Source organism: Tinamus guttatus, unplaced genomic scaffold (assembly GCF_059628265.1).
Source record: "Tinamus guttatus ecotype Peru unplaced genomic scaffold, ASM5962826v1 Tinamus_guttatus_pri_ptg000389l, whole genome shotgun sequence".
NCBI lineage: Eukaryota > Metazoa > Chordata > Aves > Tinamiformes > Tinamidae > Tinamus > Tinamus guttatus.
This window is the reverse complement of record NW_028288923.1, coordinates 3,358,013-3,384,720: the sequence shown is the minus strand read 5'-3', so window position 1 is coordinate 3,384,720 and position 26,708 is coordinate 3,358,013. Positions and strand designations below refer to the sequence as shown.

General features: G+C 46.6%; 1 protein-coding gene across 2 annotated transcripts in view; it reads left to right on the top strand.

Moving 5' to 3' along the window:
• Positions 1–5,339: 5,339 nt before the first annotated feature.
• Positions 5,340–26,708, top strand: part of MAF (MAF bZIP transcription factor) — a 163,071-nt gene continuing 141,702 nt past the window's right edge. Inside the window, exons 1-2 of one of the 2 annotated variants that reach the window (XM_088530846.1) lie at positions 5,340–7,293; positions 16,464–16,529. In XM_088530846.1, coding sequence (XP_088386972.1) covers positions 6,200–7,293; positions 16,464–16,497 — 1,128 coding nt within the window. In that variant the 5' untranslated portion in view covers positions 5,340–6,199 and the 3' untranslated portion in view covers positions 16,498–16,529. The remainder of the gene's footprint in view (positions 7,294–16,463; positions 16,530–26,708) is intronic. The other variant, XM_088530847.1, reaches the window with a different exon arrangement.

Below are 26,708 nucleotides of genomic sequence, written 5' to 3'. Positions count from 1 at the left end.
AAGAAAAGACAGAGCATACAGAATTCCCTTATTTTTTTTCATGCTATCTCTGTGACTGTTTCTTACTGTTGAAACAACTTAATGCAGAGCAAAAGGAAGAGCAGCAGCAATTACTTTTTTGACCAAAAATAGATAAAAGGCAGTATACGTATCACAGGACATTGCTGAGACAGCTCAGATATATATTTCTCTTCTCTCCTTGTCTAACTAATGGCTAGTTTTCAGTTTCTGTGGACTTTTCAGATAAACTTGGTGCTTGAATTTTTACCAGATTCTCTATTTACCCACTTTAGCTAATCCCAGAGCAAATACCACATTACATAACATGATCATTCAAGTTATAAATGATAAATTCCACCATAAAGCTTGATAAAAATCTTTATTGCAATTTTAGGTTTTATTTCTTTCAGATAAATAGATTTTTGGCATGAAAATGTCTTTATTGATTTTTTTAAATTGAGGAAAAAGCCATTCTTGAAAATTAGTAAACTAGGACATGCATCGTAAAGCCGGCGCAGCAGAGACCTCGTGACACCAACCTTTAGACGCCCCTTCGAGAGCTGCGCGTAGCTGTTCAGCTGCACGTCTGTGCTGTCTTCCTTTCAGCTAGAGAAAATATTTCTGGATCATACAGAGTTATTCAGAGCAATTCTAATATTTTACGAGCATTACAAGCAAGCTATGAAAATATTCTGATTGCTAAAGGCAGCCACTTCATTCTGACTCAGGGTACTCGGAATAAATGCACGCTCTGAGGTGTAGCGCGGATGCTGTATCTTCCCTTGTAGTGGCTCTTAGGTATTTCAAAGGGAATGAAGTCAAAGCGGCTGTTAATACCTCACAATCCCTGAAGGTGAAAAGCAAGCCCTCGCGGATGCTAAGGGGAAAACGGAGGAATATTACACAAAACAATTAAGATGTTCGCTTAAGCGTGCCTTTTCAAACTCCTTTTTCTAATTTAGCTATGGAAACTTTAAATAAAAATGAATAGTGCATTTATGCTCTGTGCAGGCTGGCCAAATAGGGCACTGTATAAGAAAAGAAAACAATTTTTTCTCCCCTTTTGTCAGTCTTAAGAGATGTTCAAAGGTGGCAAGCCTGGTGGTTTCAGTAATGCAAAAACTGGAAAGAGAAGAGAGAAGCAAGTTTCATTAGCTGAGAATCCAACATAAAATATACGGAAGCTGATAGAGGGAAGGAAAAGACAGCCAAGATGCTCAGTTGCAAGTGGAGTCCAATTTGATGCTCAGCGTGAGTTTAAAAGGAAGATTTTCTCAGCCTTAAAATAAAAGAGCAGTATCAGATGCGGATGGGGCAGAACACTCGAGCCATAGAAATGGATTGTACCAGGCTCAGGAGAAACCCAGAGTGGCAGAAGCAGCTCATTTTGCTGTGCTGCGTTTATAGATATGCACATTTGAGTGCTCCCAGGAGGACCTGCTTTACGCATCCAGACAAAACATACATGCAAGTTAGCACGCAGTACGTATCAGGCTGATAAAACCCGAGCGTAAAGGAGATCCATCACAGCTAACTGGGAATTTTGCCTTTGACTTTGGGGGAGCAGACCTTATTTCCTGCCAGCAGAGCTGCTGACGTCTTCTATTTTTTGCAGCGCCAACCTTTTGACATAAACAAATTGCTAACATCAAGGACCCAATCCTGCTTCTCCTGAAATCAATATAGGTTTTGTCATTGGTTTCAGTGGGATCGAGGATTCAATCCTGCAGTTCTTGAAGTCAATAGCGCCTTTTGCCTTTTTTTTTTTTTTTTGGCACAAGCAAAGTTGAATTAGTGCTGCAGGATGGGCCTAAATTATATTGATTATCTGGATTTGAAGCCGAACATAAAAACAGGATTAAGAGAGAAAAATGTTGTTAAAAGTGAGTGTAGAGCAACGCTCCCTGAATGGAAGTCAGCTGAGGTGAAGCCTGCAGGACCAAAGCCTCAGTTATCCAAGTCCATCAGAAAACTATTGGGGGAGCACAGAGAGAATAGTTTATTCCAGATATCCTTTTTCTTCTGCTGCTTCTAAAGGAAACCTTTTAGTCACTGATTCTTTATTAAAAATAACCAAACTGTTGACAGAAGAAATCATTGTCTCTCATATATATATATATATATATATATATATATAAATTAATTGGGTTTACTTCTTGGCTTCTCCTTCTCGCTCTGATACAGGATGGTTATGTGTTTCTCTAACACCACTGGCAAATCAGAATTTACTTACATATGTTTGTGTTCCACTTAATAAAAAAATATACCTGTATTTGCAGATAAACTTTGTTAGTAATTCATGAGGTAAGTGACTATTTATGCTAATAAGGGAGAAATATATTCTCAAGCATAATGTATTACATAAATTTGAATGCAAAATGTTCAATTATGAAGTAAATACAGGTAATGCAAATAGTAAATTACATCCAATAAAAATATATAAAGAATGTGTCTTCAAAGAGAGAGAGGCTTTTATTTGCGTCTGTGAGTTGTTTAAAGAGAAAAGAATTAATACTGAATTACTATTATGATGATTTAGCTCCTAATTCACCAATCCATAATGACTCCTAGTAATCAGACTGTTGTTTCATATCCTCAAATATAAGGCAGGACTGTTTCCTCAGCAATTTTATTCCTACCAGATTATCTCGTCTGATTCTATTAATTCTCTCCCATAAATCTGCTAACGGTGATACATGATTTACTTACCCTGTTAACTGATCTGAAGACTGTTAAAAGGATTTATCTAGCACTGCACCTAAGAGCAGTTTATGCCTTATCGTTCAGCTGCTCTGAAGAGGTCCTCCTGCCATCAGTTTGGTGGGTTTCATGGTAAAAATCCACCGGACCCCGCTTGTTTCTGCACCATCCAACGCGCCACGAGGCAGGCGCAAGGAGCAGCACCTACTTCTCGTGTCAAGTCGCAGCGAGTCGCGCGGCGAGCGCAGCCAACGCGACCTGCTGCTCACCTGCTGCAGCCCTCCCGCGCGCAGCCCCGCGCGTTGCTGCGTCGCGGCCCCCGCACGGCTGCCAGGGCCGGCGCGCAGCGGCTGCACGGGCGCCGCGGCCGGGCGCGCGCGTCGAGCCACGCGGGGGCCGCTGCGCCCCGCCTGCCGCAGGGCAGCACTGCAGCGCCGAGGGGAGCGCTGCGCCTCGGCCTGCCATCCTCGTGCGAGAGCCTGAATGGCTCTAATTGAAATGAAAGTGTGCGATTGTTAGGGAGAAACGCTGTTAATAGAGGACTGTAAATGTTTAGACACCCATTGTGAATAGCCAAATAATAAAGAAAAATACTACTAAAATGAGAATTATATAGCGTAGGGAGGAGAGTGTTGCTTCTGAAGGTTATCCAAAAATTGCTAATAATCTTTTTCTCTCTGGTTTGCTGAACACTAGAGACATTTTGGTGTGGCAGTTCTGTGTAATAATCACCCAAGAACAATATTGTACAACTAATAATTTTGCTTGCCGTTCCGGTAGGTCAGAGCTGCAATTTAATTTGCAGCACTTGCTTACATTGGTATCAATTAAGAGCCAGCACCCATTAGCTCACACAATTTCATACTCTTTGTCTATAGTTCAGAGTTTACTCAGTAAATTTACTAGTTTGCAAGTGTAGCACTTTGAGCGCTCATGTCCAAACAAACTATTTTATGGGGCTGAAGATGCATTTGCAGAGACATCTATCAAACAGGCAAGTGAAATACTACAATTGCACATTCTGGAAAGCAGTACCCTTTTCATTTGAAAATATTAGCAGGCGTTTTGTCTCACGTAGGTGAGAATGTTACGGGATATGCAGCGTCACCTTCATCTTGCTCAAGAGAAAAAAAAAAAACAGAGAGAATTGCTCTGTTCCCTGGGGATTTATGCCGTGAGCCTGTACGTTTTGTTGGTTCCAGCGCTGGGAAGGAATAGGAAAGCAAGCCAGAGCGACTCGGTTGCCTTAACTTTGTCGGGATTCGCTGGCTGTTAGTAAACCCAGCAGATGTGCAGGACTCTGTGTGTTTGTGCATGCTGGGGCCGTGCAGAACTAAGCCGTAGTGCTGGAGCGATGCTGGTAGTGTTACGAGCCTTGCAGGACCGTATCTGTGAGGCTGCCTGGCTGCAGTTACCTTCCTAACTTCTACCTTCTCGCTGTCAGGCGCAGCACTTGCTGTATGACTTGCAGATGTTAGTGCTGGCGCGCGCGCTGGTAATGGCATCGCCAGGAGATGTTATCCACTCGCAAATCCACTAGCCAAGTGCTATTTCCTAAGCAGAGGTTCTTTCACTATTGCAAATGATGATTTTCACAGCTGGTGAAAAATTACCCAGAGACTCGCCTGCACCTACAAATCCATACCCTGCACGCAGTTATAAATAGCAAACTGCAAGGAGGAAGAGACGGGGCGAGGGGAGCGGGGAAGGATTTGAAGTACAACGTTCAAGATGCCGGTTTAATATATGACCAAGTGTCAGAAGTCAGGTTCCTGAGAATTACTTTTCAGATAAACAACTTTATAGCCCCGCACTTAATCTTACTTACGGGAGACATCTCATTTATCACGGAATTACAAGTAACTTTTAATTCTATCGATATTGCCATAAAGCCTGGTCGGAAAAAAAAAAAGAAAAAAACGAAACACGAGCCCGGCGGCTCCGCAGCCCGCGGGGCCGGGGCTGCCCCGGGCCGGGCCGGGGGCCGCAGCAGCGCCCGGGGCTGCCCCGACGGCGCGTCCCGGCCGGCTCCGCGGCGCCCGCCTCGCGCCGCCCTTCCGACGAGAGGTGGCGCTGTGGAGGTTCGCACGGAGCCGCGCCGAGCTCCGCGCTCCGCCGGCTGCGGCTCCGCGCCCCCCGGCCCGCGCCTCCCCTCCTCCTTCCCCCCGTGCGAGGCGAAGCGGGGCGGGGGGGAGGTTAAAGTAAATAGAATTACTTCTGAGGGTATTAAAATAATTAGCGCGGCGGGGGGGAGGGGAGGGGGAAGCCCGGCGGGTTCGGGGCATCCCTTAGCGATGCGGGCCGGGGGGCAGCGCGGGCCCCGGCGAGCGGGGCTGGGGTCCGGGCAGCTACCGGCGCCGGGCACGGCTCAGCCCTGGGCTAACGGCGGCCGCGGGGCGCCGGGCTGCGGGACCCCCTCCCCCCCGTGGCGCAGCGAGGCTCCCCCGCGCCCATCCCCGCGCCCATCCCCGCGCCGTCTCACCGGGCGCCGCGGCAGCTCCCGCTCCTCGTGTCGGCCCCGATCGCTCCGCGGCGGCGCGGAGAGGCGCGGAGCGAAACTGGGCCGGACTGCAGCGCCCCGCGGGCCGGGCCAGGCCGGGCCGATCCGGGCCGATCCGTTCCGGCCAACCCGCGCCGCCCGGGCAGGCAGGAGTTAAGGGCTCTCCCAGCTGACAGTCAGCTGATCGCGCTGATTGACAGCGCCCAAAACTTTCCTTGTTTCTATACTATTATGCTAATGAGGGCCGCGAGCGGCGCAGCCCATTGGCCGGCGCGCCGAGTCAATTTCCCATTTGAAAGCTGACGTCACGACTGCTATAAAACTCAGCAATGCTTTTAAACTCTCCTGCTGGATGAAACCTTTAAAATATTTTTCATCTTCTTGCTGTAGCTTTGGGGTTGAGTTTTTTTTTTCTCTCTCTTTTTTAATTATTATTATTTTGGTCGCGATATTGACTTTGATTTTTTTTTTCGGTCTCTTTTCCCTCCTCCTCCTTTTTTTTTTTTTTCTCCTCGATGAACCTCTCTTCTCGCTCTGCACTTTGCACGGAAAAGACCGGAGGAAAGACACCATGAAGTGTTAAAATAACACAGCAAAAAGCAAAAAAAAAAGAAAAACCAAACAAAAAGGGAAAGATTTACTCGCGGCAACAACAGCTAACAGTTCCAGCTGCAGTTTGCAAGCTGCAAAAGAGAGAGAGAGGAGGGAGAGAAGAAAAAAAAAAAAACCTTCATGCAAAAGGCGAATAGAAAGAGCTACTCGCTCTGATGCATCAGCAGCACCGTAGACTCTGCAAAGGATAACCGAGAGAGGAAAAAAAATCCGGCGGTGCAAATTGGAGCGGAGGCTGCGAGGGGCTGGCGGAGCGAGGCGGAGGCAGGAGAGAGCGCACGAGCCCCGACACCGCAAGACCCCAAGCTGGCTCACCCGGCGGCAACTCAGAGCGCTCCCCTCGCTGCCGGCGCGCACCCTTTCTGGAGGACTGCGAGCAGCAAAAGGATGGCATCAGAACTGGCAATGAGCAACTCCGACCTGCCCACCAGTCCCCTGGCCATGGAATATGTTAATGACTTCGATCTGATGAAGTTTGAAGTGAAAAAGGAGCCGGTGGAGACCGACCGCATTATCAGCCAGTGCGGCCGCCTGATCGCGGGCGGCTCGCTCTCCTCCACGCCGATGAGCACGCCCTGCAGCTCCGTGCCGCCCTCGCCCAGCTTCTCGGCGCCCAGCCCGGGCTCGGGCACGGACCACAAGAGCCACCTGGAAGACTACTACTGGATGACGGGCTACCCGCAGCAGCTCAACCCCGAGGCGCTCGCCTTCAGCCCGGAGGACGCCGTGGAGGCGCTCATCAACAGCAGCCACCACCCGCTGCCCGCCGCCTTCGATGGCTATGCTAGAGGGCAGCAGCTCTCCGGCGCCGCCGCCGCCGTGCCCGCCGACGACATGGGCTCGGCGGCCGCCGTCGTGTCGGCCGTGATCGCGGCGGCGGCGGCGCAGGGCGGCGCGGGGCCGCACTACCACCACCACCACCACCACCACCACGCGCACCCGCACCACGGCGCCGCCGCCTCGGCCTCCGCGCCGGGCGGCCACCCGCACGCGGCGGCGCCGCCGCCCGCCGCGCCGCCCTCCTCCTCCTCGTCCTCCTCATCCTCGTCGTCGGCGGCCGGCGGCTCGGGGGGCGCCGCGGGGCTGCACCACCCGCCGCACCACGGCCCCGGCGGCGGCGGGGGGCTCCACTTCGACGAGCGCTTCTCGGACGAGCAGCTGGTGACCATGTCGGTGCGCGAGCTGAACCGGCAGCTGCGCGGCGTCAGCAAGGAGGAGGTGATCCGCCTCAAGCAGAAGAGGAGGACCCTCAAAAACAGGGGCTATGCCCAGTCGTGCCGCTTCAAGAGGGTCCAGCAGCGGCACGTCCTCGAGTCCGAGAAGAACCAGCTGCTGCAGCAAGTGGAGCACCTAAAGCAGGAGATCTCCAGGCTGGTCCGGGAGAGGGACGCCTACAAGGAAAAGTACGAGAAGCTGGTCAGCAACGGCTTCAGAGAAAACGGATCGAGCAGCGACAACCCCTCCTCTCCAGAGTTTTTCATGTGAGTGCCCACAGCCTTGCCACCTTACCTAAAAGTTCTCCGTGTGAGTTGTTGTTGGGGGCTTTGCTAGAGCGACAACCCAGCTTGCCACCTTGTATTGCCTTTTTTTTTTCCTAAAAAAAAAACTCAAAAACTCAAAACAATTTTAAAACAAAGTTGCTTTTTGGGTTTGTTTTTCTTTTTTTTTTTTTTAAGGTGGGCTGGCAGCTTGTTGGCCAACCTCAAGTTCTACATGAGTTTCTTTTCTGTTTATTATTATTATTGTTATTTTTTGTGGGGGCTTGCTGTTTTTTTTTTTTTTTAAATTTAAACGATCCAACTCGCCACCAACTTGGTTCTTCATATGAAGCTTGCTCTTCTTTGAAACCTGCCATCCACATTATATATATATATTTTTAAGTTCATGAGTTTTTTTTTCTTTTGAGCTTGCTGTGTCCAAAAAAGTCAGATTTTTTTTTTTTGCCATCCTGAGTTCTTCATATGAGATTTGAGCTTTGCAAAAAGAAAAAGAAATAAAAAACACAAAAAGAAAACAAAAAGAAAAAATACAAAAACAATGTGTAATTTTTAGACTCCAGCTTGCTGAGTTCCATCAGTTTTTAGCGTTGTTGTGCAAAACTAGAGGTATACCTAGATCAACCTGCCAAAATCAAGCCTGCATCAACCTTCGGTGTGTTCATGTGAGTTTTGGCCGTAATCTGCCAAACGTGAGACTTTAGTCTGCCATTAGAATCCCATACTCATCTCATGCATTACGCTTGCTATTTTGTCTTAGCAACAATGAACTATTAACTGTTTCAAAAGACTATGAAAAAGAGACATTATATTAATAAAAAACCCTGCATGCTGGTCATGTATGGTATAATTATTTTTTTTTTCTTTTGCTTGGAAATGGACTTTTGGAGACTATTATGGCATGGCATTCATCCTTTTGTTTTATTGCCTCATCACTTTTTTGAGTTGAAAGCAAAAAAGTGCAACCTTTGATCTTCCTCCTCCTCTTCCTCCCCATTAAAGTTTGCATCTGCTCTAAAACTGCTTTGAGTTACTCAAAACTTCAGACTTCCTTTTAAATGCACTGAAGCATTCCCTCTTAGAAAACATGCCAGAATGGATTTTGATAACCTAATGTGGCAAAAATTTCCAAAATGCAAAAAGAACTTTGGACAGATGTTCAAAAACAAAATTCACATCCCACTTGAGGGGGACATTGAAATCATGCTGTTGCCTAAAACAGTCTGAAAAATAAGTTTAAGTGATCTGCCCCATTTTTTTTTTCCTTTTGCATTTGGTCATTGTCAAATGTGGAATGCTCTGGGTTCCTAGTATATAATTTAATTCTAGTTTCTGTCATCTGTTAGCCCAGTTAAAATGTATGCTACAGATAAAGGAATGTTATAGATAAATTCGAAAGAGTTAGGTCTGTTTAGATGTAGGTTTTTTTTTTTTTTTTTTTTTTTAAAGATTGATGCACTAAATTGTTTACTGTCGTGATGTAAAGGGGGGTAGAATTTGCAACGGGACTGTTTTAAAAAGTAGTTTATGCAGCATGTGCTTGCAACTTAAATATAAGTTGGGTATATGTAGTCCTTGCTATACCACTGACTGTATTTGAAAACCAAAGTATTAAAAGGGGGAGGCACCCCTGTTTATATCTATAGGGGTATTTTACATTCAAAATGTATGTGGGGGTTTTTTGATTTTTTTTTGTTTTTGTTTTTTTTTTTTTTCAAAATTGAAGTATTTGGGACTGAATTGCACTAAGATATAACCTGCAAGCATATAATACAAAAAAAATTACAAACCTGTTTAGAACGCTAATACAATTTATGCAGTTACAAACATGGCATTACTGCACAGTTTTAAAATGATGCAGATTTTTTTACAGTTGTATTGTGGTGCAGAACTGGATTTTCTGTAACTTCAAAAATTCCACAGTTTTAAAGGCAATAATCAGTAAATTTTATTTTCAGGGACTGATATCCTGTCTTTTAAAAAAAAATGGAAAGTAAATCTTACCACAATAAATATAAAAAAATCTTGTCAGTTACTTTTTCTTTTACATATTTTGCTGTGCAAAATTGTTTTATATCTTGAGTTACTAACTAACCACGTGTGATGTTCCTATGTGCTTTTCTTTCATTTTCAACTCTATGGTTATATCAAAAGAGAGAATAATCTACAATAATAAACTGCATTTTTTTTTGATTCTGTACTCGGTTTCTTAGTGTGCAGTTTGGCGCGCGCTGCCTGCGGAGCAGGAGCAGCGCCCGGCCCGGCAGCGGGCACTGCCGAGGCGCGAGCTGGGCTCGCCGTGTGCCGCAGGGGAGCAGGACCAGGCTAGTTTTGTGCACAATGCAGAGTTGTCACCCGCTAGGAGCGCGTTCTCGCTCAGGCAGGGGAGCTTCCCGTGCTCGTGCTGACGTCTCGGGATGGCCCTGGCCGTGGTTGCTGTGCGGGGATCACGCTGCCGGGCCCGGGGCGGTCTCGGCGGGGAGCTCCGCTCGCGGCCCGGCCGACACGGCGCGGCCTCGTGTTCTCGTGGCTTTCTGCTGGGCCGGAGGGAAGGGGAAGGCTTCACACCTTGGCGCAGGAGCTGTCACTGCGTCCGCCTCGGCACCGAGCCACGCAACGCTAGACCAGAGGGGGTCTTGCCGTTTGGGTGCACAGTGCCTCCTTTCCCGTGCTTCCCCGCTGCACCTCATCTTTTCTTTTTCTTTTTTTGCCCCATGATTTTCTTTGCTTTTCTGCCCTTTTTTTTTTTTCTTTTTTTTTCCTTGCTACAGGCCTTAGGAAGTCTAGCGTGAGCTGAGGAGCAAGGAGGGAAAACCAGAATCCGAGGGACTTCCTCCAACTTTGGGAAGCTGCTTGCGCTAAGCAGCCGCCCCAGAGGTTCCATGCTGGAGACGTGGGGTCTCCCTGCGGCCCCCGCGAACGGGACCCTCCTCCTGGTCCCTCCTGGGCACTGGTGGCTTTAGGAAGATCCCAGCTGCAGAGGGGCCCCAGGACGGGCGGCACAGGCCGCGAGACGCCCTTTGGCATCTGACCTCCTGTTGCACCACGGCTTGAGTAATGGTTCAAGCTCCAGGTCCTGGTTAATTCGCGTCCCACTTTCTGGTTAATGTGTAATCGGTGGGTAAACGGGCTGCTATTGGCCCACAGGAGGGTTATCTCCGCTCGTAAAGATGGGGCTTCGCGCTTCCCGGCCTGCAGTTCCCTGCTCCGCCCGGCGAACCGAGCCGGCCCCGAGCCTGCTTTTCGAGGGGGATCACCCCCAGGCTCGGCTGCTGCTTTGGACGGAGCCCCAGTCTTTTGGGGGGAAGCTCTGTAACCCCGTGTGGCTCCCGGCACCGGGATTCCTCACAGCAAGCTTGAGAGCACTACTAGTGTTTTAAAAGCGCAGGGCATCTTCGGGGAGTGGCATGGAGCATGAGGAGCACTGCAGCCTCCCCTAAGTATCCTCTTTAGTGGGGGGGATGTATGAGCAGAGGTAAGAGAAATCCTTCCTAGAAATAGCATGCGAGAGGGAAGTTTCCCACTGCACACCCTACTCAGGAGGAGAGAAAAGGCCCGCCCGTCTCCTAGGTTTTTGTCATTGTTATACAGTGCAATCTCCTTTTGCAAATTAAAAAATAATAATTATTATGGCTTGCTTTAGGCTGCATTTGAGTTTCAGCCTGAAACTTTCCAATTGAAGGAAAAAGGGCAAAAAGCAAAAGGAGCACGCTGTGGCGTTCGGCGCAGCAGAGTGGCTGTGGGGACTCTCAGCCCGGCTGCTTGCGGCAGGTCCCACCTGGAAGCGCTCCGCTCCCACAGCCTCCTGACGCCAGCCCCATCCCGCTCCCGCTGAACCGGGAGGCAAGACCCCCGCGGGCTTTGAAGAGGGGCAGGATGCTGCTGCTCCTGCGTCTGCATCCGCTTCCCACGGCAGGAACCCTGCTCGGTCCAGGCGTTGCCCACCCCGAGGTGTGCGTGGTCTGAACCCCGGCAGCATCCTGGCCCCTTCTCATTTACTGAGTGCCCGCAAAGAGCTTCCATGTGCCGGGAGAGGAGCGAGCAGCGAGCGGCCCTTGGCTTGCGCCCCAGCTCCTCCCTAGCCCTGCGCACCCTCGTGCTCTGCCCTGGGCTCCTCTCCGAGTCTGAGGAGCTGCTGGACCGCACCGGGGGGAAGACAGGGAGAGGAATATCCATGTCCTGGCTGCCAGTTTTATCTCTCCATCAACTGCATGCTGCAGAAAGCCGGGCATCCCCCCTTACAAAAGCTGCCATTTATTCAAAAGGCCTCTTCCCCCTTTTCAAACAAAAAGGCCCAAACAGAGTCAAAACGCGACTTGGAGGGTACCCGTTCCTCCCCCCCACCAAAACATGGCAGCAGATTTTAAGTTTAAAAAATGAACTTTCCCACCTCTTTTCTCCTTTCCTTTCTGAAAGCTTCTGTGCAGCTGTTTCCTCCCCCTCCCCCTGTGTAGTGTGTAGGAAGTTCTTGATCTAGAATCATTCATAATTTTAATACCAATTTCTATTTGACATAATATACTAATATCAGATACAGAGTGTAGCTGCTTCCTGGATTTAGGGAGGAAATGATGCATATATCAGAATTATCTGCTCAGATGCCAGAACTACATTGGTGTCATTTCAGTATGTGCTGCATTGAAAGGAAATCCTCTGTATTTATTACTCAGATCATCATAGGAGCTAAATGGACCCACTGTTTCTGACACCTGTTTGGATGGCTGAATTTAAAATTTCATGCAGGGGGAAAAAAAAAGAAAATAGAAGAAAAAAAGAAGCAGCCTGCACACTTCAACGCTAGGAACTGAGGTTTTTACCAAGTGTCTTCTCTCCCGCTCTGAAAACCTCTGCAAGCAGCGTGCAGTCGGTGCCTGCCGCACGGCTGGGGCATTCCAGGGGTAGCTATGGAGAGTGTGATATATTCTGTTTGCTTAGGCAGGACACAAAGCAATCCGGGGTGTAGGCACACACATACTCGAGCTGTCTCTGGTCAAATACTTCAGCTCCGTCCCGGGCGCTCGCTGGGTGCCAGCACCACGCGGAGGGGAGCCCAGCTTGGCCACTTTGTGCTTTTAACACTCTTCCAATGAGTTTTTTTCTTTTTTTCTTTTTCCTTTTTTTTTTCCCGGGCACCGTAGCTACAAATCAATAGATTAAACTCCTGCACGCCGTGCCGCATTTAATTCTCGACTGCCTGAAATTGCGGGGGAGGATCGCGAATAGCGTTTGTCACTCCTCGAGGGGTGAGTGCATTCGCGTTTGTGAGCCCTAAACCAACACAGTGCAAAAAATAGTCCAGGCTACGACTGAACTTCTCAAATGAAGAGCTGAGAGGACAGGGACCGGCGCTCGGCTGGGCTGCCCGTGTGTAACTACAGCTCTGCCGTGCAGCCCCGCTATCTGCCACGCTATCGGGTTGACCCGACACAGCACGGTAACGTCTACGTGCTCCCGATGCGAGCTGCTTCTATCTTATCTCTCATTGAAATGATCGTTTTCAGTGTTGCTGTACCCACTTAATTTTTTTTTTCTTTTTTTTTTTTTTATCTGTCTTTGAAACCCGGGCACTTCGTGACACAGCAGGGCAATGTGCAGGGATAGGGCTGGCCCTGCCTCGCTGGGTCTGTCCCCAGCCCTGTGGACTTGGTGACACGGTTCCCTTTGCTTTTTGTGTGCATCCCTGGGAGATGTCTCACAGAGAAGCAGTCCAAGCAGGGCCAGAAGTTTGCTAAAAGCAGGATTTCTGCACCCCACAGGAAAGAAAAAGAAAAAAAAATAGAAAACGCACCTAAAGAACAACAAACTGAGCAGTATGTTTAAGTTTCCGGCGGGGTTAGAGAATGGAGTGTCCTGGGTGCCTCTCAAGTGTTAATTTGTAGAAAAGCCCAGCCCTGTACAATGTTCTCGGTGGCTTTTCCCCCTGTGAAGCAAAAATGTTAATGACTGCGGACAGAGGCCGTGAGGCCCAACACCCCGCGCTGCTTCCCTCCCCTTCGGTTTTCAGCATGGAACAAGCGCCGGGCAGGCCTGAGCGGCCATGGGGACACTGGGAAGGCCGGGGTGGCCATGGGGGCACCGGGATCACGGGGTATCAACAGGGTCTGGCACATCCCGCTCCCCGCCTGATCTGGGGGAGCAGGGCTGGGACGTCCTGACCAAGATGCCACCTCTCTGGGGACCCCTGTCCCCGCAGTGCAGGAGCTGGAGCCAGGAGCAGCAGCTGCCCGGGGCCGTGGAGCAGGGCGGCCCGGCCCAGCCCCGGGCCCACACCGGGTCCCAGGCCCGGCCTGGCCCGGCCCCGCCGAGCTCCGTGGGCCGCTTCCCGTGGGGGTTGTCTGCTTGTCCGTCCGGGTTCCCGGAGCTGTCCGTAGCTAAAGGATCCGTCCAGGCACCCGAGCCTGGCCTGTGTCACCCAGCGGCCTCCTCTTGACTGACCACCCTAGGTATGTCCAGAGAGCCTCTTCTGCTGATGCTTGGTTTGCAATCCCTCTTTCCTTTTTTCTCTTTTCTTTTTTCTTTTCTCTTTTCTTTTCTTTTCTTTTCTTTTCTTTTCTTTTCTTTTCTTTTCTTTTCTTTTCTTTTCTTTTCTTTTCTTTTCTTTTCTTTTCTTTTCTTTTCTTTTCTTTTCTTTTCTTTTCTTTTCTTTCCCTTTCTTTTCTTTCCCTTTCTTTTCTTTCCCTTTCTTTCCCTTTCTTTCCCTTTCTTTTCTTTTCCTTTCTTTTCTTTCCCTTTTCCCTCCTCTCCTCTCTCACCTGTGCTCACCTGGAGTCTGCTCTAAAGCCCACAGAAATCAAAGGCCGCACTTTTTAATGAGGCTTTGGATCAGGCCCCAAGGTATCTGCAGGGAGCAGGGCTGGGGGGGTGGGGAAGGGATTTACATTTCATGAATTTTAAACAAACTGAAGTGGCGAGAAGCGCCGAAGCTTTTCCAAGGTTGAGTTTCCCAAATCTATTTGGGTGTCTCTCTGAGCATGTGTATGCAGTTAAGCTTAATGCCCTTTCTAAAGGAAAGCAGGGAGATTCCCCCTTCCGCAGCCAGGAGCCGGCTGCCCCCATGCTAAAACACCCATCCTGGGCCTGGCCTCGGTATCAGGATGCGAAGGGGATGGGGTAAGAATCAGTTTTGCTGGTATCAGCTTCCAAAGCCGCGCTGCTCTCGGCTGCAACAGCTCTGCTCCCTCCAGCATTTGGAGCTGTTGCAGTGAAACATAAGCAGTGATGAAAATTAGCTCACAAGTAATGAGCTAAACAGGATCCAGCAGCTTCTTCGTTTTTTTTTTTTTTTTTTTTTTTTTTTTTTTTTCCCCCAGAAACTTAACTGCTTCCAAATTCACTGATGAAAGCATGTTAGTATGTAGGAAGAGATGCTGGTGTCTGCAACGCGATTCACTGTTTTGTGGCATAGGGTGAACAGATTTTGCTTTCCATAAGGTTTCCTCCTGCAAAGTCATTGTAGAGGAGGAGATATTGCACCACCAAATCTGTTTAAAATACTATATTCATGTCCTACTAGATACAGTCTACAGACTGAGCACAGCCTTTCAGCTTCCTTCCTTGTAAAATCCTTTTAAAATAGTACACAGTACAGAGCAGAAAAGTTATTAAAATAAAACTCCCTTGCACCAACTCTGTCAGATAAACTAAAGCAGAGTTATCAGCCTTCTTAAATTAATAAATCTGCTTAGTGTCTCTGGCTGCCTTGGTGCTGTCAGTTTCTTAGATTCTTTCCTTATTAATAAACTACAGCTAAATAAACCTGCTAGAGGGATCCACGCGCCTGGCCGATGCGAGCAGCCTCGGTGCCGTCTGCCGTGCCTGAGCTGCTGCGGTTTTGCTGTCCCCTCACAGGGCAGGAGTGATACAAGCTGGCGGTCCCAAAGTGTCCCTTTTGGGATGCTGCTGCACGGGGCAAGGCGTGGGAACGCCTGCTCCCGGCCGAGGATGGGAGCGCGCTGTGCAAGCCCGGGTCACCTCCAGGAGAAGGACGCCAAAGGTCTCCCGGAGTCCTTTGCTTTAAGAGACCCCGGGCAGCACGCCAAGCACTGCGTTTAAAGCAGCTTTCCCTTCTCCAGAATCCCTGGGAGGGGAGCCGGGGTGTCCATGAGCGTCGGTGTGTGCGTCCGTCCGCACGCAGGGACGCGCAGGCCGAGCGTTTCGTGGGGAAAATGATGGAATGTCGACCCCCCCTGCAAGCAGCATTGTTTGGAGAGACACGCGGGGAGTATTTAAATATGCCATACCTTCCCGTGCCGTGCCAAAAGGGCACTGTACATGCAGGAAGGATAATTTAGCTGGCACAAAATGCGCAGCGGGCTTCCTGAAAAGCTGCAGAGCTGTTCTGGAAGCGAAATGCTGAAAAAAAGAGCCCCATCAGTTTGTCTTGCTTCTTTTTATTAAAAAGATGAGACTTGTGTTTTATTCTTGCTCTGATTACGCCGTACTCTGACAATATATGGATGAAGTTGAAGCATTCCTGCAGGCAGTTTATAGAAAATATATATGTGTGTAGATATATATACACACACACAGTGAGAGAAAGTTAAATATAAGGGATACAACAAAATACCCCTATTAAGGAAACATAGATTGACTCACTGACTTATCTCACTTATTGTACAAAGATTCATTCTAACTATGTTGAGTTTTTTAAATTAGATTTTAAATATATGTTGACAGTATGAATTTGTACAGTGTGAGTAACCGCAGGGAGAAATGACAGCTCTGCTTCTGTTATTAAACTACTGTCTGAAAAATAATGGAGTGTGCATGGAAATTGATTATTATTGTGCCAATTACATTAGCACTGCTAATAATAATCATTAAGAAAAAATACAAAAAGCTACATGCTTTCGTGTCTTAGAAGGTGATAATCACTGCTGAGGCAAAAATATATGTTTTCTAAGGTAATTGATAAGTAAGATTCTACTGTTATTCATGCTAAGGAAAGAGTAGAAGTGCAATGTAAAAATGCTTCATTTTAAATTGTGTTAAATTCTTCTGCACTCAGATGCAGCATACCAGAGACCTTCTAAGCTTAATTCAGCATCTGAATTATAAAAAGTCCTGTTCTGTACAATAGTGGCACAACAGACATGTTTTCCAATGTTAAAAATTCCTTTTAATAATGGTTTATTTTAATATATTTACTAAATTAGGTACCCGAGAGAATCTTCTACAACGGTGATGTGAAAATCCCTGTCACCTGAGGCCAAAATAAAAAGGTATGTTTTGATTTTTGCGAGCAGCGTGCCCTGTTCCCGGGGTGCTCCCTGCTTCCGTGCGGGGCCGGGGTGGCCCCGGGGGACACGGCTGCCCTTCCCGGGGCTCTTCGGCTCCATCCCAATCCATGCGTGTGCCAGCCCGGCAGCTGTCCCGGGTGCCACCGCTCCGACCTGATCCTTTGCAGGTGTTTTCTCTCTTTTGCTTCACATGCCAGTGGGCAGACACCAGCTATGGGGATTAAGGATGGGGCTTCAGGAGATATTGCTCATATCCCAGGGAAAATCGGGAGCCCGTGCTCCATAACCCTTGTATTTAACATTTACAGTAGTGCCTAATTCACAGCTCAGTTTTCCTCTTGAAATCCCTGTACTCTCAGTCTGTCAACACTGACAAAGTACATGCCATTAACGACAATACGGGATGCAACTTTTAGTCACTTCCCCTGCTTGATTCAAACAGGCGTTTGTCTTGTTTCTTTTTTTTTTTTTTCTCCGTAGAATCTGATTTTTATTGACCTCAACTGTAGAAGATACTAAGTGGTTTAAATGAGCTTCAAGGTCGCAGTGCTAGAGATGCCTGTGCCACTCTTATTAAGAAACCTCCTCTCTTAGTAAGAACAGAGATTGCCGTACGGCTTACGCTGACAGGCCGGCCTGTTATAAAAAGCTCCCAGGCTTCACTCGCTCACAGAATTCAGGGTTTTTTTTCTTTTTTTTTCTTTTTTTTTTTTAATTTAAAATTTGATTCAGGGTGCAGAAGAGATAACCAGTCCTCTATACATTAAGTAGCACTGGGAGGAGTTTTTGCCTACGGGAACGTTTTTGCCTGCTGTGCAGTTTTTTTTCTATGTTACACCACTGTAAATGAGGTGGAAATCAGACCACTTGTTTTTTTGGGAGAGCTTAGCGTTTAATGTGCTTTTTATGAGAACAGAGACCTATTTTGATTAAGCCGAAGTAACTGCGTATTTTTGTTGCAAAAGTACGACACATACTCCATCACCTTGCTTTTAGTGGAACTGCTCTAATTTCAGTAATCCGAGAGGAAGCCTTGCCTGAGTCTTATAATTTATGTATGTAATTATTATATTTATATAAATTATATAAGTGATATAAATCTTTGCTATCCAAATATTAAAAAAGCAAACCCTTTCTCCGTGGCGTACCCTTGCGATCTCAGGGCTCTTCTAGCCTGCAGCTCCCTGAGACAGCTCATTGCTCCTTCTTTCCAATATTTTGTGGTTATGCTGTCACATATTATTGAGAAAAGCAACAGCAAAATTCGTTACTTTTAAGCAAATAGCTATTGGGTATTGGAAGAGTTAACGAACTTTTATGGCAAGGTTCAGGCAGTTCTGACCCCTATGGTAATATTTCATCTAAGGTTACTGTTGGGAGAGAAATCAAATTTCAGCTGTGAACATGATTGACAGGTGAAAGCAAAAAAGAGAAAGACATCTGGTCAGAGGGGGAATTTGGGAAGGAGAAGGACAATTCAGGGAAGCGTCTCTGCGATATTAGGAATAATAAGCCTAGATATGAAAACTCCAATAGTTCATATTCCCTGAAGGTTGCTTCGTCGATATTCGTGGAGGCGGTTTGGTGAGGACAGCTCAAGCCTGTACTTTTATAGCAGTGGACAGTAGTCTCTATGGTCTAACTTACTAACATGACTCCTTGGAAGAAATTACAGTATTTCCGGCATTCTTTTAGCATTTTGAGGCAGTTCACTTAGTGTGTACAACTGAACTATTTGGTGGCTGTTGGTCAAGACACTCTCACCAAAACGTCTTCCTTGAGGAAACGTCTTCCAGGACTCGTGGATTGTGGGTGCTGCTCCATGGGTTTGGGGATTGTGGGGATTACTGGCAGTTGCTGGACTAAGCACAGCAGGGTGAAAATCGTGTTTATGATATATGCTGTTATAGCAATAGCAAAACTAGTTGCTATCTCATAGAATACCACTACAATGAGGCTACATTGTAATATTTTATAAGGCAGCTATTAATTTCCAAGGGCCGTATATTGGCTTATTGCCTATGCAGGTCTCCCAGTAACTCGTTCCTCACGACACGAACATAACCCCAGCCGTGTCTGATACCTATTTTTACACCACGTGCGTGTATTTTGTTTGGTGCAGGAGAGCTTTTCCACCTTCCAGCATTAGGGGATTTTACAGTGTACCGAATACCTCATTATTTCGTGACATCGGTATGGTGTAGTTGGAAAGCAGAATTTGGTTCTGACATAAATAGCTATTGCCAGGCTCTCTTAAAAAATGAAATGCGAGGAAAAGAATTGGTTGCTTTTATCCCTTTTCTCCCCCATGTTTTAGTTTTTCCCCATGTTCCCCCCCGCTTTTTTTTTTAAACAGGGTTTTTGAAGGATTTGTGGGGTACTATAAGGGAAGTGAAGGACCCTGGAATCTAAACTTCATCTTAGCTGTACCTCAAGTAGGGAGGAAAGATCCTGGGCAGACTCCAGGCCCCACTGCAGGTGTTGATGAAATTCCCATTGAATTCCTGCTGCCCAGCCTTCCATCACAACACGAATGTCTGCAGGGAAAGGCGTGCTAATAAAAAGCAAGATATGAATTCATACTGTGGTAGCTGTGCTGGTAAAATTCCCTGGATGGATGTTCTTATTCTGGAGTAATAGTGGATTTTTTTTCCCCAGTATAGCTTAAGCCACTTATAAAATAAAATAAACTAACCAGGAAAATCCACTCTTACTCTGGAGTAAGATTGTCCACCCAGGGAATGGATAGCATTGCGGTATAGTTTTACGACATAATTTCCCCGTATGGATGAGCCCTAAAACTAAGGAGAGAATAAGGAGCAGTAAAGAACAGAAATATGTTTTCTGTTCCTTTCTCAGTTTACCTCTAAGACCTTTCACACAAGGGAAATCATAGCAATCTTAAAATATACATTCACTTACTTTTCACTGCTGCTCCTGCATTCACACATACATTTTTTAAAGAGATTTGTGTTTTGTACAAGACCTTTTGCTTTCTCATGCTGTTCTTGTGCATTTTTGATGTACAATCAAGTCAGACTGTTGTTTGTGACATCATATTTCTTTACAGCCTGTGATGTCAAACTGCCAGGCTTCACTGCAAGCGAGACCTTGTTGACAAAGCTTCATCCTAAGGCCATATATCTGATAAAATTGAAAATGAACCTAAGCATTACGAAAATCAGATTTCTCTCTGTGTGAGATATTTTTAACCTTCCCGTATTGAATTAGCACTGCCTTTAAAATGTCTTTATTTTTTGAAGCAGATTGAAGATAACTTCCATGAAATATTGTTGGCCAATTTCCCCCTGAAGTCAATGGTAACTATGTATATATTTTTCAAGCAGATGTGCTGTATTAAGTCTAAGTGGGAATCTTTTATTTCAAATGGGAGATAATATATCGTTTTTGCTAAGAAATTGATAGTAACTTACCTCCTTCACTTTCCTCTCCCCTTGTACAACTCATCTTGTACAATTTACAGGTCATTTTATGAAGACAAGAGAGCGTTCTCTAGTATTTATAAAATGCAGACTTTCACCATGTCTGAAACTCCTTTCTAGCTCACTCTATGAATTTGAAGTATGAAAACATCTTGGATCTTCATGAGCAAAGAAAAGGAATATGCCTTATTTGACAGCTCTTGCCCCCAGAAATTCCCACCAAAGTCCATTTTCCATATGCTTAGAATAAATTCTGAAATCTTTTTGTACCAATGTAGCTTTTGCGGTCATTTAGTTCTCATAGAAGATTTTAAGTTAAGGGCTAAAAAAAAAATAATTAAAGTATTTTTAAAACATCTCTTGGCTTTTCTAATTTGTGCCATTTACCAAATGAGTCACGCTTTACCAAAATGCAGGAGATGGAGGAGACAGGAAAAGTACTGATTTAGCATCCCTCTTATAAAATTGCTTCAGGCTTCCACATATAGCCCCAATGTTCAGGGAGTGAGAAACTGGGAGTTGGGAGTCACAGTCTGACTCACTTGTGAGACTTTGACCCAGTTATTTCATTCTTGATTCAGCAAAATACTGAAGCACATGCATACTTTAAACTTGTTATCTTAGGTTTCTTCTAAAGGTCTGTTACCGTTGATCTCTTCATATCTCAGTTTACACAGTTATAAAACTAGATAATTAATTCTTACCTTCTAGGCTTTTGTGTGAGTTAAGAAAAAAAAAACACAGTATCTGTAGTGTTCCTTGAAACCGTCTAATGAAAGCTGACGTATTGAAGTGTTTGCCATTTTCTTTATTTTGTAACTTTGCATGAAAAATCGCTTGTGCTTCACATCAGCACATGGACGATGGCAGAGCAGAAGTTTTGTGGTCTGTAGGGATTGGGACTTGGGTCTGAGTGAGGGTTTGGTCTCCCGAGGGCACCAGGCCACAAATACCACCATCAGGTTCTTTGACAGTTGGAAATGTTCTGCATTAAAAGCGTCCTTGTTTTAGCCAGATTTTGAGTCGTTCAAAATATAAGCAAAATCATAGCTCAGTTATGTGCCCTGTCTCTGTCACTTAAATGCAGTGTATGCTTCCTTACTACCTATATGTGCACACACATATAGATAAAGTCTTGTGCACCTCCCAAGACATACAGAGGCCACACTGTCCTTGTAATTCTTCCCCTTCCTGTCACTGCCATTATATTTATTTGCCAAGATCTGAGCTATTATCATTCAGCAGTTGTACAGAGTCTCTTTGCTTTTCTTCTGTCCCCAAGTTATTGCTCTTTCCCTCCTACCTTGTACCCCCAGATACATAATGGAGCCCTCAGCTATAAATTTGCTAACCATGAAGATTTTTGCTTGAAATGTTTTGAAAATGGCTTAGTTAAAGGGAAAAAAAAAGAAATAAAAAAAAAAAGAATAAGAGAGCCTCTGAATGGCGCACTGCGCCGTGCTCACGCATTGCACTTCTACGGGAAAGATAATAAAGATATTAGCACTCATATAATTTCAGATAGGAAATGAAACCAGACATGAAAGAAACACTAGCTCCAGCTGTTGAGTGGGAATCAAACTAGCTCTGGGAATTGCAGGTACTGTCACTGGAGACAGCCCGGCTTCTGAGAAATGACCTCAGGTGGAGGAGCTTGCTGTGGCCCCTTGCAGATATTAACACCTAATTAACAATCTGCAAGAGCATCCTACATCTTAATCATCAGTGAGGTGAGAATGACAATCAAAAGGAGGAGAAGGGAAATGGTAATTTTTCCTCTGCACGCATCATCTAATAACCATGGTTATTCAGATGCAGCTAAATGCGATTTCCTCTTAGGCGTCTCGGTCTGTCGGAAGGCGCCGCAGGTTCGCTCGCTAGCAGGTAGGCAGCGGAGGTGAGAATTGAATTGATCTGCGATACTCTGAAAAATTGACCCGCAGGTCACTCGTGGTTTAAATTGGGAAGTAAGACCGAGTTTCTGTCTTCTCTTTCTTCTCTCCTCGCCCCCTCTTTCTGTATTTCCAGGCAAGTTCCTCTGGATTGTGCAATTATTTAATCATACTCTGGTGGTGGGGCAACGTGTTCCCTCAAAGTTAATCAAAAGAGGGGCTGTGGGGGCTGCCCTCTGGGCACGAGGGCTTGTGTTAGTGAAAAGCAGGCAAGGAAAAGGCTGTCTGGATCTGCCAAGGCAAGAGCGGAGATGCTCCGGGTTGACCTGGTAGAACCAGAGCAGAGGCCAGTCAGATTTCAAGGTGATGCCTTTTCATGGAGGCTTTTATGTTGGCTCCCGACGGGCTTGCAGTTTCAGGTGGCTTCGCTGCAGAGGTGAAGGCAGGTGGGCTGGGATGCAGGGACTGGGAACGTGCCGGGAATGGGGAACATGCACACGTGCATGTGCTGTGGAGCGTTGCCTCTGCCCGCAGCTTCCCTTTGTGCCTTCAGCAAGGACCTGTTTCCATATCGCTTGGGCCCAAATTATATTCTAATAAGGAGAGAATGGAAAAATGAAGACAGCATCATATTAACCACTTGGCTCCTGTGGAAACGCCCATTCACTTTCTTTCCAGTGACAGGAGATAATCTCCGTGTTGTCTGTTGTACTCGTTTCTTCAACTCTTTTAGCTTTGTTTTCACATGTTGGCCTTGCACTAAAAAATATAACCTGACATCTTGTGTCTCCTCAGCTAAAAAGGTATCAGTTCCTGGACTTAGTGTCAGCTGTACCCAGATCAAAGGCGAGAAACATAAAAGTTGACATATATTATTTATCTCACGGTTTACATCGACGATGCTTCTCTCTCCCCTTTTTTGTGATTATTGCTGATGTTTTGCCCATAATGTTGCGCTCGCTTCTCCAAAGCGCTCGTCCCCAGCAGACACGTGTCCGCGCGGATGCGGTCCCTCCGCGAGGCAGCGCCGCGCGCCCTGGCGCGGGGGCCAGGCGGGGGCCAGCGATGCCTCCTCCCGTATGAGGGCCACTGCAGGGGCCGCAGCTCGGGAAAGAGCGTGCTGCTTTTGTGCCCTCTTATTTCTTTTTCCCCAGTTGTTTGAGCATTTTTAAATTATTTATTACTTTTTTTTTTTTTTACCTTTTCCGATATTTCTTGCCTTCCTTCAGAGTTCTGTCTGAGCGCAGTAATGCAGGATCCGGCTCATAATTAGGGCTCAAGTCAGCTGCGGTCAGTGGGAAGCAAAGCCGCGTTCCCCACACCGCTGCGTTCGGTGTAGAACTCTCCTCTCATCCCCTCTGCCAGCAGCCAGGGTGGGTTTTGCTTCCTGAGCTGCAGAAGGAGGCAAAATGCCGGGGCTGATTTTGCATCTTACCCTCCCACGGACCATAATTTTCTGCAATGAAAATACTAATAGTACAAGAAAGGTTCTTGCTTTTTGTTGGATTGTTTGCTTGCTTTGTGTTAAGTTAGGCTTTGTTTTAAAGTCTGCTGGCAATTGTCAAATGCTCTTTCCAGCAAAGAGCTGTTCGGAGGGCACAGCCCCACGGTACAGCTGGCGGGAGGTGTTTGCAATTCTCTTTAGGGTGCAGCTATTCCGGGGATGTGTGTGTCACTTTACTGTTTCTTTAAAATTTAATTGGGATCAGGCAATCGAGCGCCTCCAAATTTTTGCCTTTTCAGGCTGCAATAAAGACACTTACAATTTATAATCAAAGTTTGATGTCATTAAACTAAACTGTAAAACCGACTTCAGGGGTTCAGTCATAAAATAAATATATGATAAATATTTCAAGGGGGCTTGAGCAGAGCAGCTAACAACAGTACAGTGCATACTTTTATATATATTATATATACACACACACACACACGTATACATACAGTTCTAGAGGTAAGACAGATCTAAATAATACATTACTGGGATGTATGCTTTCTTTGTAGAATTGAAGCTAAGATAGATTTATAGCCCAAGTAGTTACTTTAAATACAGAATGAAGTGTTAATTTATTAAAGTCATTTATGCGTCCACATTATTTTTATGTCTTTATTTATACTTTTCTGTAATATGGAGCAATGTAGTATTCATCCTGGGTTTTTCTGTCTGTTGACTGTAGCACTCCTTTGCTTAGACTTTTTTCTAACAAGGCAGCTCATTTAGAAAGAAATGTTTATGTGAAGTGCTTGTCAGTTGGCATTTTTACTGGTGTGCTAACCCAAAGGTAAAATATAAAGGCACGTCTTTTCCTTGCTGGCTTGTTGCTACTAGAAGGGTTCCTCCCTTGTTAGCTTGATAAATAATTTTACTAGCGGGAATCTGCTGAATTTTTATGCTTGCTGTCTATTTTCTGCTTGCTGCAAATAAATTCCAGCACTCAGAGGGCACTAAAACTCCAAACACATGGTATTTTCCCATTTTGTTGCTGGTTGCCTAAAATATTTATTTCATCTTGTGTTTTTAATTAAATCCTTAAAAAAAAAAAAAAGGAAAAAGAAAAAAACATCAAGTTTTGCAATTATTTCCAAATGAAGGTTCTAGCTCAGACTGTTCTTAGTATAAAGTCTTGAGATGTATGGCGTGTTATCACAGGTAAACTAAGTAGGTAGCACTAAATCAGTCATCACTCCAACTACTTAATGGTTTTCAAATGATGCGCAAGAATTATTTGTTGGTGTATTCTCCATTGAAGCATTTCTAACAATTTATCGTGTGCTTTTTAGTTTTCCCAGCTTGCAATCAGGAAAGCTAATTTGGTTGGAGAAGCAAACGTTCCCACTCTGCGAGGAAGCGCCCGAGGCCCTGCCGTGGCGTGGAGGGCAGGGGGACGCTGGGGACATCGAGCTGCAGAGGCTCGAGGAGAGGAGGAGTTGGGTTGTGTTTCCTTAGAGGGACTGTTTTACAGTTGCTGAAGCTTTGCGTGTTTTAATATTGGATCTAATTCAAGCAAGCGAGACATGCTCCCTGCCAAACCCTCTCCTTCCCTCTATATCAAGCGGGTGCACTGCAACTCCTCTACATTTGTTGGCCCCTGAGAGTCTGGGAGCTTTACAGGGATTCCTTGGGTGAGCAGATTTTGGAGCTCACCTTTCATTTTGGGATGTGGAGGTGGTACACTGCTTTATGGAGGAGGAAGCATCATGGCAGGAGAAAGGCACAGCAGGAAAGCAAAGGGAGCTTTGCCACTCCATGGAGGACCCCTCTTTTCAGAGGAGTTTTCTTCTCTGTCAGGAGGTCTGCAAGGGTGTCGGGCCAGCCTGGCTGCCTTTACATCCTGTTGTGCAAGCAGCAGAGAGCCGCATGCCCACAAAGATGCCAGGCTAATCCACCCAAAATGTTGAAATTATTTACATTTTTCAGCACAATCCATCTCAAAGCAACCCTCAGTGCCTGGCCCCGCTCCGGCATTCTTCCACCAACCACCCTCTCACGTGCGCCAGACGCGGGCGCCAGGCTCCAGCCCTCGGAGCGGAGGCCGCAGCCCCGGCGGTGCTGCCGCCGGCAGCTCCAGCGCTTCCGCGGCGCGCGAGGCCCTCCCGGCCCGCGGCCTGCGCGCGGGGAGCAGCGTGCGAGGCCCTCTGTGTGTCTGAGAGGCTTGTTGTGTCTTGCTGCAGCCGCCTTCTCCCTAGACTAAACAAGCCCCAGTTCTGCAGCCCTTCCCCGTGGCGACGGGCCGGGCCTTGCTCCGGAGTGTCTTGCCTGAGGAGCGCGCGCGCTACCTGGCTTCAAGGGGGCTGTTGGATGCTGCCTTGGGGCTGCACAGCAGCTGGAAAAGGAATAACTTAGTTCTTACGCTGGTAATCTTTTTTCCAGCAGGATGTTGAAGTTATTTAATTTTATATATAAAAATATAGGTGATAATGATTATTTCATAGTATGTGATCATTGACTTTGTCCATGGCTGCATTTTTTGTTGTTATCAAAGAGAAAGGCTAGTCAGTGCTGGGGCTTTCGGACAGAGTGAGTGCTTTTGGGGAAGAGCTCTTGACACATGGGTTTCATTAATTTCAACAGCTTCCATGGGCTATGCCCGTCTCCACAGGATTTCCCCGTTGGTGGCACTGCCCGCCAGCTCCGGTGTTTCAAAACCTTCCCAGTGTGCTTTGGGGAGATCCAGCCTTTACCTTCACACGTTATTCCAAAGTGCCGCTGATGAAGGTGGGCCAAAGAGGATTTTTTCGATCATCTACACAGATTTGGGCATAAGGGTAAGCTTTAGGTTCCCTTATCAAAAGGGATTAGCTTTATTATGAAAATCTGAATTTGCTATGGCAGTCAGGTTTATGTATGAGCTGCAGTTTAGGCAGGGTGGACCTATTCCTATGCGTTTGGGTATGATGTTACAGCAGGATCCCCTGTTGTGGCATCTGTGGAGTTACCAGTTAGCACCGACACCTGTAAAGCAATTCAGGGGGAGCGTGCTCCACCTGGGAACGCTGGCCCTGGAGCTGGAGCGAGGACGGCCGGGAGTATATAAGCACATATGGCAGGGTCCTGTTCCTTCCGGGCTGTGCTTAACCTGGCCTGAAGTGCAAGTAAGAGGGTGTCCTTTGTTTGTATGCCCTTTGCAGGGGAAGTTCATCTGATCAACCATGGAGGAGGCTCTAGGTAGAGGACAGACAACAGCAAAGGTGGGTTTGTGTCTTTGAGAGCTGTTAGACAAAGCATTCCTGGTGGGCACAGATCTGGACTGGATATTTGCTTATATATCGCTATGTGAGGGGAAGCTTAAAAACTGTGAAGAAAAAATGTCTCTTAATACAAATAACCA